Genomic DNA, 17,400 nt, shown 5'->3' with positions numbered 1-17,400 from the left:
TTTTCTTTCCTTCCTCTCTTCTCGTTTTTTTTTCTTTTGGGCCTGTTCCCCCCCTTGTCACGGACGCAGACCCTTAGACAATACCGTGACACCCCTGTTCTTGTCAGAGAGATGCTACAGCACTACAACCTGCCCGGTAATGCGGAGGTGAAGTGGAAAAGAAAACTTGGTAGGTTCCCTGGTGCAGCAGCCACAGCAACCCCTGCCTGGTGCAGAGCTGGGGGATGCAGGATGCGTGCTGCCCACCTACCTGATGTTCTCCTGGCAAAAGGCACGCACGAAGTCCTGCACTTGGGGCTGAGAGAAATGCTCGTCGTAGTATTCTATCAGCTTGGCATAGATAGTGGGCACTGCCATGAAGACGCTGACGCGGGGAGCTTGGGAGCTTAGGAACTTCTTCCAAACCTAGGAAGGAGGCAACATATATACAAACATATATACCTGAATATAAAGTGCAGAGGAAAGCGATGGTCAGCACTGTCGGTGCCAACCTCCCAGCTCTTTTCCCAGCAAGGGATCACCCATCGCTTTCACTCTCAATGATCACATGATGGAAATGGCACTTGTTAGTACCACCGTGTCACAGCCAAGAGTTTGCTGACGTAGACAGACAGCCTGGGGCAGAAGCGGTGAATTCTGCGAGCATACAGAACACTTCAAAGGCTACACAAAGCTGCCAGCTTTCCAGAGAGGAAAGACACCAAGCCCCATACAAGAAACACAGCACACAGGTAGGAACCCGTGGACTTGAAGCTTTGAGGTCCCATCAATTGGCCCAAATTCCAGGAGCAGGCTCTGCTGGAGAGGAACAACGAGTGGCCCCAGACGCTGCACTGGCTGAGCAGCTCCACGTGGGAGCAGTTAGCAACGAGCAGGCATAAATACTGAAATTAGACCCATTTCTTCCACACGTTGTCACTCTTCCCCCTAGGTGAGCTCTCCCCAAGACAGGAACGATACAAAGCCATCAATAAATAAAGGGCTGCAGCCCGCTCGGCCGCCTCTCTCCTTTCTCCCTGCTCCCTGCCCTGTTGTTGACAAATGTATTTCCTAACAGCTCCTGACACCGCTCGCCTCCCCTCCCTCCCTCCCAGCGCACGCTCAGCTGCACACAGGCGCGTGCGGCGGTGAAAAAAGGCATGAATTGATTGGAGGTGAACAAGTGATTCTCCTTCATGCTGTCACCCTGGGTGCTGGTGTGTGCGCTGCCCCTTTCCCCTCCGTCCCGCTCGCTCGGGCTCCATTTCATTACTTTCTCCTTCACTGCGCCAGCACCTCCTCTCCCCACTGGCTCTCACTTGGCTGCTTCAGAACAATCAGCCCCTAAAAAAACCCACTGGCATCGCGTTGTTCTCCTTAATGCAGCCGTACGCATCCAACAGAGGCAGCGTCCCACCCGAGGGATGCACACGTTGGGAAGCCACCAGGCACGGGGCCGGGACCAAAGGACACCTCCAGAGTTGTGGGAGCTGGGACATGAGTACTGGGAGCCCCCCGGGCATCAGGGGGAGCAGAAAAGGAATGCAGTGTGTCTGAGTGACACAACGCAGCCATGCCCCGATGCTGCAGGCACCCCTGCCAGCACGAAGCCCTAAATGAAGGCAGAACAGGCAAAATTGCATTGAGGAGGCTCTAACCTCTACTATGTTCCTCCCAGCCTCCCTCCCCAAAGGTCTTTTTCTCTTCAGCCCCACAGCATTTTTCCCATTTGAGGCAGCAGCACAGAGAGAGACATCTCCAAAGCCAGGGACCTGCTCCTCTCGCCTTGCTGCTCCACCGAGCCTTTGCCTTGGGCAGGGGAAACAGGTGACAGCAAGCAGGCACCGGGCCTGTGCCAAAGAACTGAAGGGAGACAGACGCTTGGAGCTGCTCGGTCCTCACCGTGTGATTTGCCTGCAGAAGCCTGGAGCAGCTGTGGGGAGTGCGGGCAGACTTCCAGTCTGACTGGCTGTGCAGCAGATTTATTTTCACATGCATTTGGATTTAAAAAAAAAAAAAACAAAAACAACAGCAACAACAAAGCAAACAAACGCACAACAACATCACTCCAAGACACAGCTCTCTGCTGCACCCCGGGATCCCCCGTCCTCGCACATCTGCTCAGCTCCTGCCCTAGATAAAACCCTTTGTGCCACCACCCCGGCGATGGGAGCAGCTCCGTGTCAGCCCGACTCGCCCCAGCAGCAGCCCCTTCCTGAAGATAAGCAGCTGCCTTTGGATGCGTGCCACCAGCCGCTGCTGGGCCGATCTGCTGACAGCCAAACATCCCCACCTGTTCTGCTGCTGCTCAGCCAAATCTGGATCCCGACCATGTGTTGCAGTGGCACTAAGCACCGAGCTGCGGTCCAAGGCTGGCAGCCCCCAGCCCTCTCCAGACCCAGAGGCGTCCAGAGGGCTTGTTGCTGCCCAGCCAGCTGAAAAAGCTATTGCTGCTTTATAACTAGAACTTCATGGTTTAAGAGAACGATCTGGGAAAGTCTCGTTACCTGGGACTAATCAATCAAGCCCGGGACTTGGACGGCCTCCAGCAAGGGGCCAGCTTTGCCCTTCCCACGCACGGCATCCTCTGACGCCGTCAGGTTTAGAGCAGCACGATCGGTCTCTCCCTCTCTGTTACCCAACGTGTCACTGTCACCACATCAATCACCCACGGACAGGATATTGGCAGCTCACCATTTCCTTTTATTTTGCTCACCTGAGACCTCCATCACAAACGCATTCCCTGCTCTGCCTGCCTGCAGGGAGCTCAGAGATGCCTGGGTCTGGGGACGTTCAGTGGGGCAGAGCCCTCTGGCTGTAATGCTGAGCCCTTAAATCATCACTACAGTGCAAAGTGCAAGGGAAGTACCAGTCTTCAGATGGAATATGTTCAGGAGATGGTGCGGAGTGGACCAGAACTCCTTTTCAGATGAGCAAGGGCTTGAAACAAAAAGTTTCTAGCTGCAAGAAAACAAGAATGGGTACAGCTTCCCATCAGCAACGATGGCACCAAAAGCCCAGGGCAGGCGCACAGCACTGCTGGCTTACAGGACAGGCTGCCTGAGCCAGCAAAGCAGAAGACCTTCTGTTCCCAAGAGCCCCCTGACATTCCTGATTCTCTTCCCCTCCCACTGCACAAAAGCACATCTGGGCAATTCCATGGGCTGGCCGGTGGGATTTTGCCAGCAGGAAATGAGGAAAAAAAAAAAAAAAAAGAGAGAGAGAGAGAGAGAGGAAAAAATGACACCAGCGGGTAGAAAACAATCCCAGCGAGGCAAAGCTGCAAGATTTTCCCACGTATTTCTTACAGCACGCAGATGGCACGGTGCTGAATGAGGCCGGAGGAACGCGCAAGCTGCTCCCATAGATCGTCCCTCCCCAGCCCGCGGCCAGATCTGCTAACGTCACCTGAAGGAAGGGATGCAGCACAGAGCGGAAGAGGAGACAATTTTTCTTTCCTTAACAGAGCCTTTGCCCTCAGAGGGAAATGCAATGGTATAAACCAGGCAGAAACCAGCAGATCTGTCAGTACCTGGCTACCTCCTATCGCAGAGCAAAGGAGAAGGTGGCAGTGGCCGTCTGTGCGCTGCGTCCAGGCAGACTTTACCTGATGCAGGGCTCCAAAAGGAGCCGGGAGAGATGTGGGCAAAAATGCTTAAGAACTGAAAGGAAAGCGAAAATCAGCATGGATTTTCCCATTAAACCCAAACAGATAATAGCCGACCCGTACCGCTGCCTCTATTGGCAGACACAACAGCTCCTCTCTCTTCTATCAAATTACGGTATCGTTTTCAGCGGTTATCGAATTTTCTTCTTAAACCTTCTCAGCAGCACCAGTGCCTCTAACGCGAGGTTAAATCATCCCTTTACTCCTCCTGTTGAGCCGGGAGCCGGCTTCGTGCCGCGCATCGATCTCTGCCGCGCGGGTTCCGTGCGAGAGCAGCAGCGGCTGCGGCCAAACAGAGCCACGATGCTGCGAGTGCACTAAGGGAAACTGCCCTCCCTCCAAAGGGAAACCAGGCCCCTGGTGGCTTCGCCTCGTGTTTGCTGTAACCCCAAACTGTTTGTGCTCTGCGCGGCTCTGGTTTTAATCATTTATTCATCGGTGCAGTTGGACGGCCCCTCTGTATCCCAGGCTGAAGCTTTTAAACCCTTCCTGTGCTGCAGGCATAGTGAAAGGAGCGAGTGCCTTCCCTGGGACCCGGGAATGTAAGTAAATATGACAGGCTCCGGTTCCACTTCTTCTTTCTCCCCACACACATGAAAAGACATTACCGCGGAGCAGATGCTGAGGACAGACGGCAGAGCTGGGGAGACAGGAAGAAAAACACTAACTTTTGAAAGCCAGGTCTGCGAGAAGTGATCAAACCCATCCAGCAGCGACCTGCTCCTCCCTCCGCCGTCTCCTCGCTGAGTCTGAAGCGAAATTACTCCTCTGCAGCCTCCGATCAGTGGATGGGAAGAGGAGTGCCTTGCTTCAGCCGAAACAGGATGGGACAGGCAATCCCAGCACACCGTCCTTTTGGTGCTTGGTTATGGCAGATCAGATCCCTGTGTGCTTGGATTTGCTTTGATTATAAAAACAACCCCTAAACCACCGAGGCTGATGTCTGCCGAAGTGACATGGGACCTCACCCCGAAGCCAAACAGAGGCACAATGCAGCAGCACCCAGCTCTCACCTCATTGCAAAACAGGGCATGGATTTTAGAGGGCTCGATCCTTCGAGGGCCCGAGAATCAGCCACAGTGACACTGGCACCGCAACAACAACAGCCTCTCTTGCAACTTTAGGGTGACAAATGTGCATCTCAACATGCTTACCAACAAAGTGGCTGCGGGGCACAGACACGGCTGTCACTCTGCAGGCAGCACACCGCAGCTCAGGACCTGCCCAGCAGAGACAAAGGGGCAGCACGGACCACAGCGGGGTCATAGGGAGTTGAGATTTCTACAACTTTCCTCCATCTCCCACACTGAAGACCTGCCAGGATCTGACCTTGCGTTCAAGGCAACGAGCCGACCGCCTTCCTCAGCTGAACATTTGTCCCTTAAGCATTAGTCCCCTCCTGTCCAGGCAGGAGCAGTGGTGCTCAAGGCCAAGACAAGCAGTTCCTGCTTTCCAAACTCAGAATGAGCCCACATTGGCCAAAAGCTTCAGCAGGCAGTGGGCTCGGGGTGCCCCCACTCTGTAAGCACGGGTTCAGAAGTCACTGGGAAATGCTGGCTGCCTGCGCACACAACAGTGCAGCTGGAGAAGCACGCAGCCTGGAAGCAAGTTCTGCCAGGAGGACCACAAAGGGATCCTTCGGCTGCAGCTTGCTCTGACTTCAAAGCACATTTCTGCCCTCCCCGTTCTCACGCTCAGCGGAAAACAAAAATAACATCAGAGCTGCCCTCACCCCACACAGCTGCTGGGAGGAACGAGCTCTCAGATGCCGTTCTCCTGCCCACTCTGCGTGCCCACAGCAGCACAGAGCTGTCCCTTCCGAGCAGCGAAGCGCTCTCGCAGCGCTGGGTGCTGCTCCCACGGCCCCAGGGCAAGCAGCAGCTGGGGGGGCTCCCAGCACCACGCTGCAGCCCGTGCAGTGGGGACTTGCACAGCACGGATGAACTGACTGTGCCGCTGGAAATTAAGGGTCCATTTATAAACCCTTTATTAATAAATGATTAATAGACGCAGCCGTATTTTTTAATAACTTACAATAAAAAGATGCTGCAAAAAGCTTAAGCGAGACAGCCTTAACAGATGGTGCTATAAAGTGAATTATAACATGTACAGTAGCTGGTGCAGAGTAATGGATGTCCTCATTTAATAAAAAGAATCTGATTTTATGCAGCAACTTTCACGCTTGAGGCAGCTCAATACACTTTAATGAGCCCCCGTGGCCCCAGCAATAGCTCGCACGCAGCCCTGGGCATCAGATGCTGCTTTGGTGAAGGAGTGGATGTTGCTCAGGACACCGAGGTTATTCTACAGTTTGATTTTTAACCTTTCCTTGGACAGTTACCAAAAAACAGACGGAAGGGGCTGAAAGATGCCACCTCCTAACACTGGGCTGCAGGCAGCGACAGCAAATCCTGCTCCGGGGCTGGCAGCGCCTTTAACTGAAGGGAAAAAATAAGAGCCCTGTTACCACCACCGAAACCAGACTGGCATCAGCATCTGACTATAAGGCACACCACAAATTATGTAATTTAATAAACACTGTAATAATAAAGTATTTATTTTGTATAATGAAGTGTTAGTGATTAGAAACCAAACACACATCGGGTATGCTGTTGCGGTTTCTCTTGAACCCATGCCAGTATCACTCAAGGCTAAATACGCCTGCAGCAGGTTGAGAGTAAGTTCCCAGCCTTGTTTTGATCAGCCTGTCAAGTGTTTTAGCTGCCATCCGGGTTTCTTTATATCACACTATAATTGGCTGCTTTCTCAAGGTGCAACCAAGAGAAAAAGCACACAGCAAAACTCGGGCTCCTTCTGCAAAATCCTCCACTGAAACTCTGCCGCTTTTCTGAGAGCTGATTTCAGCAGCAAAGGGTATTTTGTAAACAGCTGGTGAAAATAGACTGGAACTGAAAGGCAGCTTGCGTTAAACTCCACAAGAAAGCCTTATTTACCCTCGTGCGCTTTCTTTGTAGTGTCGATCAAACCACTTCCAGCTCCCAGGGGAGGCCCTCGGAAAAATAAAGGGAATACAAAGAATAGAAAAGCCAACGACGTCCTTCAGAGCCCAAGTGCACCTGAGAGCACCCGGGACTTCGCTCTCCGAGCCGACCTCTGCCCAAGTCCAACCTCCAGGGTCAGCGTGACGGCCCCGGCGCTGTCCTCACTCGCCCTCGCTGCTGGCTCTGGCGGAGGGCTTTGATCAGAGGCAGCGGGCAGGCACCCCGCTGCCGGCACCCGGACCCATCCTTCAATGTCAGCTCATTGATTTGCAGATGTCGGGAGAGAGCACAGAAAAACACAAGGGTATAAGGGACGATCAATCACCAGTGGCACAGGATGTGGAGAAACGCGCCCTCCAGAGGGCTTGGCTTTGCTTCCAGGCTATCGGCACGCTCCCCTGCTCCACACCAGCTGCCTCCTAGCAATGCCTGGACAAGGCTCTGAACCCTGGGTCTGATGGGCACGCATCCCTGCTGCACCCCAAGCTGTGAGCGCAGAGCCCTGGCTTTGGTGGGACACATGTCCCTGCTGCACTCCAAGCTGCGTGCATAGAACGCTTCTTGAGGTGACACCATAAAGATGGGGGCAGATTAAATGAGGTAGTGATTATCAAGAAGATAGTGCCAGCTCCAGCAGCCAGGGGATCTCGTTGCCTTCCTCTACAACAGCATCCTTCTGGAAATGTGAATGCAGAGCTGCCCCTCTGCAATTCTGGGGCTGTTCCCCTTGGAAGGACCGGTGCTCAGCCACCAGTGGGGTTTTCAGGTGCCAGGGCCATCTTGAAACAAGAAGGGAAGCACGCATTTTCTGTGGTTGCCTCTCTGCGAAGCAGAAATAAGCAGCGAAGAATCACATGGTCATAAGCTCACTCAGATCAGAGTCCAAACTCAGCTCCACCACAGAGTCACAGCATCAAGGGGTTCCAGGTGCACCCTGGGCACTTGTTCTTTGTCCCCTCAGCACAACAAAGCTGCCTGGCACATGAATAAACACAGACACATAAAATAACCTGTTCAGCCACAAAGCACGGGCTTGACAAGCTCTTGCCACTTTTCCAAGGAGTTGCCTACTGACAAAGCAGGTCCCCTTTCTGCTACGAGGTGGCACCAGCACCTGAAATTGCTCACTTAATAGTGACACTGCTCATCTCGGAGCAAACCAGAACTCCAGAGCCTCTCACAGCACCACCGATATCGGGGGATGTAGATGAACAGTGCCAGGTCCCAGGAGCCAGTAGCTGCAGAAGCTGTTCTACTTCACTGCTGGTTGTCACTTTTCATCCTCTTGATAGGTCAGCTACCTGCCACCACGGGCAAGGAACAAAACACAAGCAGAGCACTGAGACTGGTGCTTCCCGTCTTGGCTAGCAAACAGCACTAAATGCAGCAGAGACGCACTTATAAATGAGGTTTCCCTCCTGTCACCGTTCCTGCAAAACTGCAAGCAGCTCTCAATTTGCAAACTCTCACTTACATTGCTGCGTCTGAATTGACAGATCTGTTTACACTTGCACCTCTATAGCTCAAGAGCACTGTTTCTATGCGAGTGACAAGTATTAGTATTTCTCTTACTCAGGCTGTAAAAAACTCTAAAGTCTATGTTCTGTCATGTAATGTAGCACAAAACATCGAGGACATGGAAAATGCAAGCTGCTAAAAATGAAATATCCAACCAACAGCATCGCTTCAGGCAGCTCACTGCCAACGTGCAAGGGAAAAATCCAATATTTCCACCTTCCTCCTTGTACCAGAAAATAAACAACCCTTGTTCTGGGTGCAGATGCTCTCAGTGGGTATCTAGAATAGATCACCCCCAACATGAGACCCCCAGCACATCAAGGAGGAGCAGCACAGTGTCACGATAACGTCTGTCACACTCGAACAAGTTGTAACCTCCAGGAGAGCACGCTTACCCCAGCCTGAGCATCCAGCAGAAAGGGTTTTTAACAGTTTGTGAACCACACGCAGCCAGCAGCTAAAGAGGCTGGAATTGTTTAAGAACTTATTTGCAGAGTTGCTCTAATTAAAACGCATGGGGTCTTGCTGCTGAATTTCAAAGACAACACACAATCCCTCCAGGCTTACCATCTGCGCGCTGAATTCGGGCAGCATGATGCATGTCGCTCCCACCCAGAGAGGACAGAGCAGCTTATTGATCACCCCGTGGACATGATGCAAAGGCAGCACGTGCAGAATCACATCTTCTTTCTTCCACTCCCATTTTTCAACCAGCCCTGTGGTCTAAGGAAAAAGACACGCAATCCAGTGTCAGGGCAGGAGGAAAGCTTCACCCAGCACAAGGTACCCGATCTTCCCAGCATCCCCCCTGCACAGCTGGTGCCAGAAATCCCACAGCTCCCAGAACAACACTTGGGCACAGAAATCCCTTCTTTAGGGTCAGCAGGAGCAGAATTACCACCACGAAGACGACACCTGTGTTCACTTACGTCTCAGGCCTTCCTTGCTACTGAGAATTAAGTCAGCAATGACTTCAAGTAGGACCCGCAAAATTACTGGCCTGTTGCAGAAATATTTAACAAAACCTTACGTATTCCAGAACTCAGCTGACACAGTTTGGACACTGATGACACTGCTCTTCTAGCATGTGTAAGGGATAACTAGTGGGAGAAGGAAATCGTTGTCCCATGAAGAGAATATATAGAATATATATGAAACTTCTAATTATCCCTTCTTAACAGAGTGTTTTAAGATGTTAGACCTCAGGCTCCTGTGCAGAACAAAGCTCTTCAGAGCCCAGCATTAGCAACTGGAGAGCTTATTTCCAGCTCCCTAAAAATAAAAACCAGTGGAATTTGGTCATGCCATTCACAACCCTCTTCCACAAGGCAGGGTGCGGGTCTTAAGCTTTCTGTGAGACAGCACCAAAGGCAGTCACTGCTTCGGCTGCCTCCCAAATGATCAGCATACTTGTAAGGGAGCAGATTCTTTGCCCGATATAGCCGAGCCCTGGCTCTATCCATCATCTCCTACTGCGCCCGCCACTGCAATATCTGTGCATCCAGAAAGGTGGGAGCTCGACGATGTGTCCATAAGGCACGATGTATTCCCTGCTCTTTTTCCCTAATGGCATGAGTCTATCGGTTGCAGGCAGTGATAACAAACTGGTGAGGTAGTCAGCAGGCTCATTCAAACTTTTAATTCCTTTTGGCTCAGAGAGCTAATGGATTTTTTGCCTTGGGGATATATAGTTAAATAATGCACAGACTTCACACAGTACTGTGCAGTGCTGGGCTAAGTTATATTCCAATTATGGGCAAAGATACCTTGCTAGTCACAGTGAAGAAAAGAAAATTGCAAAGAAAGCAGTCCTTTTACAACAGGTCTCACCTCTTCTGCTTTCCAGGAAAGGAGGCAGAAGCCATGCCCCTGGCTGGGGCACGAGGTTCAGAGCCTCAAACACAAAGTTCTGTGTTCACCTCAGAAGTGCTGGGGACTTTCAGGGCACAGCCCCACAGCTCTGTGCAGAAATCAGTTATGCCAAATCACCTGTGAAGGACGAGACCTCTAACTCGGCACGAGCATTGCAGAGAAAGCAGCACTCACCACTGCCTGCACATTCTCGTGGGTGCTGAGGACACCTTTTGGTCTTCCCGTTGTCCCACTCGTGTAGATTATCATGGCTCCCCTGTCTTTCCAGGAAGCACTGGATGCCAAGGGCACATCTTCCACTGCTGTATGACCTGCAGATCCACTGCTATGAGACCCGAGTGGCAGAACTGGGACTCCCAGCTTCTCAGCACTAGGGGATATTTTCCCCACGTATTCCTCTGCTGCGATGACGAGAGCGCTCTGCGAATCCTCGATCACGTACTCCAGTTGCTGCACAGGATGCTTCCTGTAAAGGGGAACTGCTATGCCTCCGCTCATCCAGGAAGCCCACTGGGCAACCACATACGAGGCATCATTGGGGCACAAAAATGAGATCCTCTCCTCCTTCAAGTCCCTGCTGGAGCACTGCAGGACTCTACAGATCTCCTGGGACAGGCGGAGGCTCCGGCAGAAAAGCTCCCTGTACGTGTGCTCACCATTTTGGTCAATGATGGCGATTTTGTCACCAAAAGTCAAAGCCCTAGTGAAGACAGGGGTGACGTGGTGGCTGCTGGCTGTCCATGTGGTTTGCACACCCCTGCGGGGACAGCCAGCTCTATTCTGCCCACGCAGCCCCCACCGGTGCAAGTCACGAAGGAGGCATCGCGCAGACCAGCTCGCCGGGGGGAAGAGCAGGGAGACCAGCATCCTGCCAGCAGTGCTTCTTTTGGAGTGATTCTGCAGAAAGCAATTATAGGAACAGATAAGTATGAGCAGCGATTACCCAGGGGTTTATTCCCACAAAGGAAAAGTGGCAGCCTTCATTTGAATAATACCCACTGTATTATTAATGTTTATGGTTCAGACTGCTGTATCCCCAGCGTGCTAGGCCCTGACCAGATAGAACAGGACTCAGAGACCCTTCCCTGTGCAACCTAACGAACAGCCTATCTTAAATTACAAAATAGTTTTCATCGATCTGTAATATTAGGACATTGAATAATGGCTACCTGTGGTGCCCTTCTAACTCAGTTTGATTAACCCCTTAAGAAATTAAATAATTACAGCGGTAACTCGCTCTCAATTTGCACTTTCCTTCACGTTAGCGAACCTCTGCCATGCTCTGTGCTCAGAGTTTGGCAGCACGCACCAAGACACAAACTCCAAGCCCCCTAAACCCCAGCCCAGTGGAGACCTGCTTCCTACAAGCAAGCTCACGCCAAAGCGCAGGCAAGCGCTCAGCCCCTGTGACCCGACGGCCCATCCATCACAGGCATCACTTTGGCTCTAAAGCTTTCTTACACGACAGCCCAGCCAGGAGGTTAACAACCACCGGGCAGCCACAGGCAGCAGAACCCTCGCCACGCAGCTGCTTTCCCAGCAAGCAACAGCTGCCGGTTTGTTCCAGTGCCGCAGAAATCACCAAGCTCAGCTGTGCCACTGGTGCAGAGCTCGACCCAGGCACCCAAGCTGGCTTCCTCACTGCGACAAGGTTTTTCAACAGAGAAAAGCTCCAGAAGGGAGCTGGAAGGGGCACCAGCACCACTAAAGCTGATCATTCATTAGACTCCTTGATTATAGGAAGATCATGGGCTGGCACAAATGTTTTGTCACCTTTCAAAGCAAAGAGACAGTGCAATAACACTGGCCAGCACTTGGATCATCTCACAGGAGCATTGAGAGAGTGAACACAGTGCAAAACCTGCAAGAACATAATGGGGAGATGGATGCCTCTGCAACAGGAGCACCTTGCAAGAGAGTCCACTGGTGTGCCAGAGATAAGAGGAAGATGTGACAGATTGAGAGGGCTGAGGAACTACCTCAAATCCAAAAATTCCCTCTGCACAGGGCCTGGAGCTGCAGTTGGAAGCTCAGGCGACAGCACGTGATGTCTCCTTGATGCTGGCAATTGTGATTTTTATAACACTGTGAAAAGCCAATCCACCAACAGTGCCCCGCTCAGCTTCCCACCATGGGGAGGAGCTGAAACAAAAAGGATGCGGGAGCTGGCAGCGACTCAGGGAAGAGCTGAGCTCCGGCAAAGCTCAGATACTTCACTGACAGCAACAAGTGTTGAGTGTTGAGGTTGGAACTAGACGATCTTTAAGGTCTCCTCCAACTTAAGCCGTTCTATGATTCTAAGTGTTTGCTTTTGCAGAGGTAGCTGCAAGTCCTGCGGACTCTCTCATCCGCATTCAGAGCATTTCTCCCAGCGGAAGCTGCTTCGCACGTATTTTCTTTTGCATATCAACCTCAATTTCTGCTTCTGCAAAAGAAACTTGTGATTTTCTGCGGAAACGTGGGGGCAAAGCTCTAAACCCAGAGGGTGTTACCCGTGTGCACTCGTGACTTGTACCATAAGGATGGAAAAAAACAAAGCAGGTCATGACAAAGCTAGCATGACATCTTTCCATTTCTCTGTACAGACTAAAATATAAAATAGAGAACACAACCAAATCACCTCCACCCAGCCTGTGCCCAGCACCAGCGTGCTGGTGAGATGTTAATGCCCCAGGCATTAAGAGGGGCATTAATGGGAAGTGACCGTCTGCCAGCATCACACCGTGCTCTAGTCCAGCACAGCTAAGTGCACTTGGCACGCTTGCGTTTCCTTGCAAGGCTCCGGAGCAGGTGTTAGATGCTGCTTCAGAACGGCGGCTTCCAAAAATCACATTATCCCTGTTCCAGCACAGCGCCAGTCCAGATTTAATGGAACAATAAACAGCAGCACCTTCAGCTGGCCCCGTGCATTTATGGGCCTCACAGAAGTAGTGCTCACTGTGTGTGTATGTGTGTGTGCAGTGACAGACACTTAGGACAGCATGAGCAGGGTCACACCGGGGCTGTTTGCTTTATTTTGCTCGGAGATAATCAGCAACACAAATGCACACCTGTCTTCCTGGGCAGAGAATGGTGGTCCTCTACTCAGTGCTGGTAAGACCTCACCTGCGACCAGAGCACTGCAACCAGAAGTGGAGTCCTCAGCACAGGAGTGAGCCTGTTGGAGCATGGACACAGGAAGGCCACAAAAAATGACCCAAGGGATGGAACACCTCCCCTGTGAGGACAGGCTGAGAGAGTTGGGCCTGTGCAGCCTGGAGAAGGCTCTGGGCAGATCTGAGAGTGGACTTTCATTATCTAGCGGTGGCTCTAAGTGAAGGGGACTGACTCTTTAGCAGGGTCTGTCGTGACAGGACGAGGGGAAATGGTTTCACACTAAAAGAGGGGAGATTTAGACTGGATATAAGGAAGAAGGGTTTTTTTCCACAATAAAGGCAGTGAGGCACTGGCACAGGTTGTCCAGAGAGGTGGTGGATGCCCCATCCGTGGTGACATTCAAGGTCAGGCAGGATCAGGCTCTCAGCACCTGATGAAGCTATGGGTGTCCCGTTCATTGCAGGGAGTGGAACCAGGAGGCCTTTAGAGGTCCCTTCCAACACAAACCATTCTGTGATCTTCTACGAGCGCTCGCTGCCCTGGAAGAGATGGCTCAGGTCCAGCCCTGCAGGGCTGCAGCAGGAAAGGAGAGCAGGGTGGGGAGCTCATATCAACTCCTGGCACTGCAAAACCGCCACGGCTCGTGGTAAGGATAGAAGATGCCACAGCCCTTGTGCCCTGGAGGCGGAAAGGCCCGGAGGGCCAAGGAGACCCAACCCCAGTGCAGGGGTTCCCCTCCCTTTGCTCACTCTGCCACACGAGGAGCAGCCGCAAAACCCTTCTCCCTGCGATATTCCAAAGACAGAGGGGACAAACCCGCACCACAGGGCCAGCGCAGGGCACGGCACAGGCCAGGCCCACGCTACAGGAGGCCGAGGCCGGGAACCACCGCCATGCCGTGCTCCGCCAGACGAGCGAGACGTTAATTACTGCGCAATTAAACTCTCCGCTTAACGCAGCCCCGACCCCCGCCTCCCAGCTGGCCCCAGGGCGGTGCCAGGCCCCGCGCCCCGCCGCCCCCCAGGGCCTCACCTGGCGGCAGTGCTGCGCAGGGGGCGCTCCGTCCCGAACGGGCTCCGGCGGGAACACAGCGCCCCGGAACAAACGTTCCGCGGCCAAAAAGTTCCTCTCCCTCCCCTCGCCGCCCTGCGGCCTTTTGCAGAAATTTGGCCGCACGTGGCACACACACACAGACGCACACGTACGGAAGGGCGGGCAGGGGGCTCTCAGCGTGGCCGCGATGTCGCAGTGCCGCGCCGTGGTGTCCCGTGGTGTCATGGCGGGCTGGGAACAGCGCAGGGTCTGCGCCAGGCGCCATACTGCGGGCTGTATGATGGAGGCACAGGGCTCCACGGGGCACAGCACGGCCCCACGGCCCCGTGCTCCCCGTCACGGTGGGGTGACGGCGGGCCGCCCACCCCCAGCTGTGTTTCCACCGCTCGGCCCAGTGCGGCCCAGCCAGGCATGGCGGGGTGGGAACGGAGTGGGGATGGCTGCACAGCCAGGGGCTGCCCCACTGCGTGGCCCCCACGGCACAGCTCCTCACACTGCGCGGATCCCCAGGGCCTGGCTGGCTGTCCATTGCAAGGATTGCCCCATCCTGTGTGGCTCCCTCCCCGTTGCATGGCTCCCTTCCCAATGCAATGATCAGCCACTGCATGGATCAATCATTGCACAGCTCCCTCAGTGCACAGTTCCCTCCGCATTGCACAGTTCCTTCCCCATTACACAGCTCCATCACTATTGCAGAGCTCTGTCCCCATGCACAGCTCCCAATTGCAAGATTCTCTGCTGCATGGCACCTTCCACACTGCACAGCTCCCCACTGTACTGCTCTCAATTGCACAGCTCCCCACGGCACAGCTTCCCCATTGCAAGACGCCTTCCATCTTGCACAGCTCCCCGGTGTACTGTTTCTCTTTGCACAGCTCCACATTGCATGGCTCCCTTCCCATTGCACACTTCCTTAAATGCACAGCTCCCCACTGCACACCTCCCCATTGCACACCTCCTTAATGCACACCTCCCCATTGCACACATCCTTAATGCACATAATGCTGCTGGAGGAACCCAGCCATGCTGCCCCAGCTCCCTCCCAGTAGGTGCCCACCTCCCCACCAGGAGGGCTGGCAGCCACCGAACCCCAGTGTCACCCTGCAGCTGCACCCGCTCTGCTCCACACCGCCCTGGCCCTGCCACCTTCCTTCCCCTTCTTGCACTTGCCATCTGTCACTGGCCTCCCTTGCTCCCTGGCTGCTGCATGCTGCAGGGATTAACCCCCCCCCCTGCCCCGGGAGCAGCAGGGTGGGCCCTAGTGGCACTGGAGTGCTGCTGGTCCTGACATCCCTGGTTGGTGGGGACGGTGTGCACAGCGTGGGGACAGACATGTGACAGCGCAGGGCAGGATGCTGCTCTGTCCCTCTGGTTTGTGTCCCGGAGTAGGGGAGGACAAGGCCAGCTGCCCTCATGCACAGCAGATGTCTGCCCTCTGCTGCTCCATCCCTCGACACCTGCTGGCCACCGGCCATCTGGACCCCAGGTCTGATGAGGATGATGCTCAGCCCTGACTTTGCTGGCCCCCACCTCCCAAATCAGGGTCCTGGGAGTGTCCATGTCCCCATGCAGCTCTGTGTCCCCAAATGGGCACTTTGGGGTCACCATGGTTCTCGCCCCCCCCACCCCCCTTGGTTGATGCTGGGGCTGTGCACCCTGTGCTGTTGGGAGCGCATTGCATTAAGCAGCTCACTGATTAATTATGGATCCAGCAGAAAGCTTTTATTGCATTTGAGTTTACTGGTGGCAACATCCGTATTTATTAAAAAAAAAAAAGGAACAAAATTACAAATGTGATGTAAACAGCACTATTTTATGGGGAGGCTGATGCTCAGGGGAAGCGCTGCAGCTGCAACCCTGTTCTGTGAGGAGGGTGGCCAGGAAGGGACAGGGACATGGGGTCACAGTGAGGGACAGGGACGTGGGGACACAGTGGTGCTGGGGCACGGACGAGCCACCCTGGCTGGGACAGCCCAGGGCAGGGGACAGGGAGCAGCGCAGAGGCGCTCGGTGTGAAGTGCCGCCCTAAGTGCCTCCCACCTCATGCAGAGAGGATAAGTGCAAAATGGCCCTATTATGATAATTGTGTGAAATGATGATGGATGGAGATTAGCTGCTTATTGGAGGAAATGGTGAGCGCACGTGTGACATGGCCTGGCCAGGGGACAGGAGGCATGGGGACAAGGATATAGGGCTGGGGCAAGGCCCCTTGGGCTCTTCCTATGGCCTCGCCATCCTGGGAGCTGCTGGCTCAGGGGCTGAGAACATGATGCAGCACAGACAGTGGGTGCTGCACAGCGGGAGCATGGCATGGGGATGGTGTGACCCACATGCAGCCCCAGGGGCTCCTGACATGTTGTGCCAACCTCAGAAAACATATCCCCAGTTAGGGGAAAGCCTGCTTAATGAGGATGGTGGGGAGCTGCACTGTAGGGCTGTGTTGTGGGGCTCTGCAGGAGCTGGGACAGGAAGAGAACAATGAGGCAGTGCTGGCACCCCTGCAGATCCTCATGAATGGGAGCTTGCCATAAATGTGGCTCTCAGTGACCACGGTGTTCCATGAAGCTGGGCAGGGCTGTCCCTGCCTCCTGCCCGGCTACACCTGTGCACATCCCTCAGGTGCAGGCAAGCTCCAGCTCTGGCTGCATCCCTCTCCAAAAAGCCGCTGAGGCCAGGAATTTGGGGCAGAAAGGTGAAAACTGGAGAGGCACAGATGGTCACAATGTCTTTGCCTGCCCTGCTGATGGCTGGTGGTCACAGCTGGGGCACGGCACGGGGACACCACATGGCACAAGGCCATAGAGGCCATGCACTGCAGCAAGGGGGACCCCAAATCCTCCCACCCATTGGCACAGAGCCTCTCCCCGCTTTCTCCTTCCCAATTTCCTGGGCCCCCCTCTCGCAGCAGGTGGATGCTGGGTAAGAGGTGTGTCTGGGAGCCGTGCTCGCCATGCAGCGTCGCCGCACGGGGCTGCCGCCATCGTCGCCTCCTGCTCGCCGGTGTGGGGTACGCATGGGGACATGGGGACAGATGGGGCCGAGCTTCCCCACGTGGCACTGGGGTGCTCCAGAGAGGGATGAGGATGTGCCAAAAGGAAAGGTCCCCTGCACGCGGCGATGGCGCCGCTGCCAGATCCTCGCTCTGCATTTTTCCTTTTTCTTCCCCCCCGTTTGGCTTTTGGCAGCAGTGCTGGGAACAACAGCAGCCCCCTG

The 17,400-nt window shown here is 54.0% G+C and overlaps 1 protein-coding gene across 3 annotated transcripts in view; it reads right to left on the bottom strand.

Moving 5' to 3' along the window:
• ACSF3 (acyl-CoA synthetase family member 3) overlaps positions 1–14,217 on the bottom strand; it is a 47,507-nt gene extending 33,290 nt beyond the window's left edge. For 2 of the 3 annotated variants that reach the window (XM_021408472.1, XM_021408471.1), the window contains exons 1-4: positions 14,167–14,217; positions 10,213–10,935; positions 8,734–8,889; positions 251–405 (exon numbers count right to left, since the gene is read on the bottom strand). In XM_021408472.1, coding sequence (XP_021264147.1) covers positions 251–405; positions 8,734–8,889; positions 10,213–10,905 — 1,004 coding nt within the window. In that variant the 5' untranslated portion in view covers positions 10,906–10,935; positions 14,167–14,217. Of the gene's footprint in view, positions 1–250; positions 406–8,733; positions 8,890–10,212; positions 10,936–13,088; positions 14,109–14,166 lie in introns of those variants that run through there. The other variant, XM_021408473.1, reaches the window with a different exon arrangement.

This window comes from Numida meleagris, chromosome 10, assembly GCF_002078875.1.
Source record: "Numida meleagris isolate 19003 breed g44 Domestic line chromosome 10, NumMel1.0, whole genome shotgun sequence".
NCBI classification, from domain to species: domain Eukaryota; kingdom Metazoa; phylum Chordata; class Aves; order Galliformes; family Numididae; genus Numida; species Numida meleagris.
Note: the sequence above shows the minus strand (reverse complement) of the source record. Positions and strands in the feature narration are given on the sequence as shown.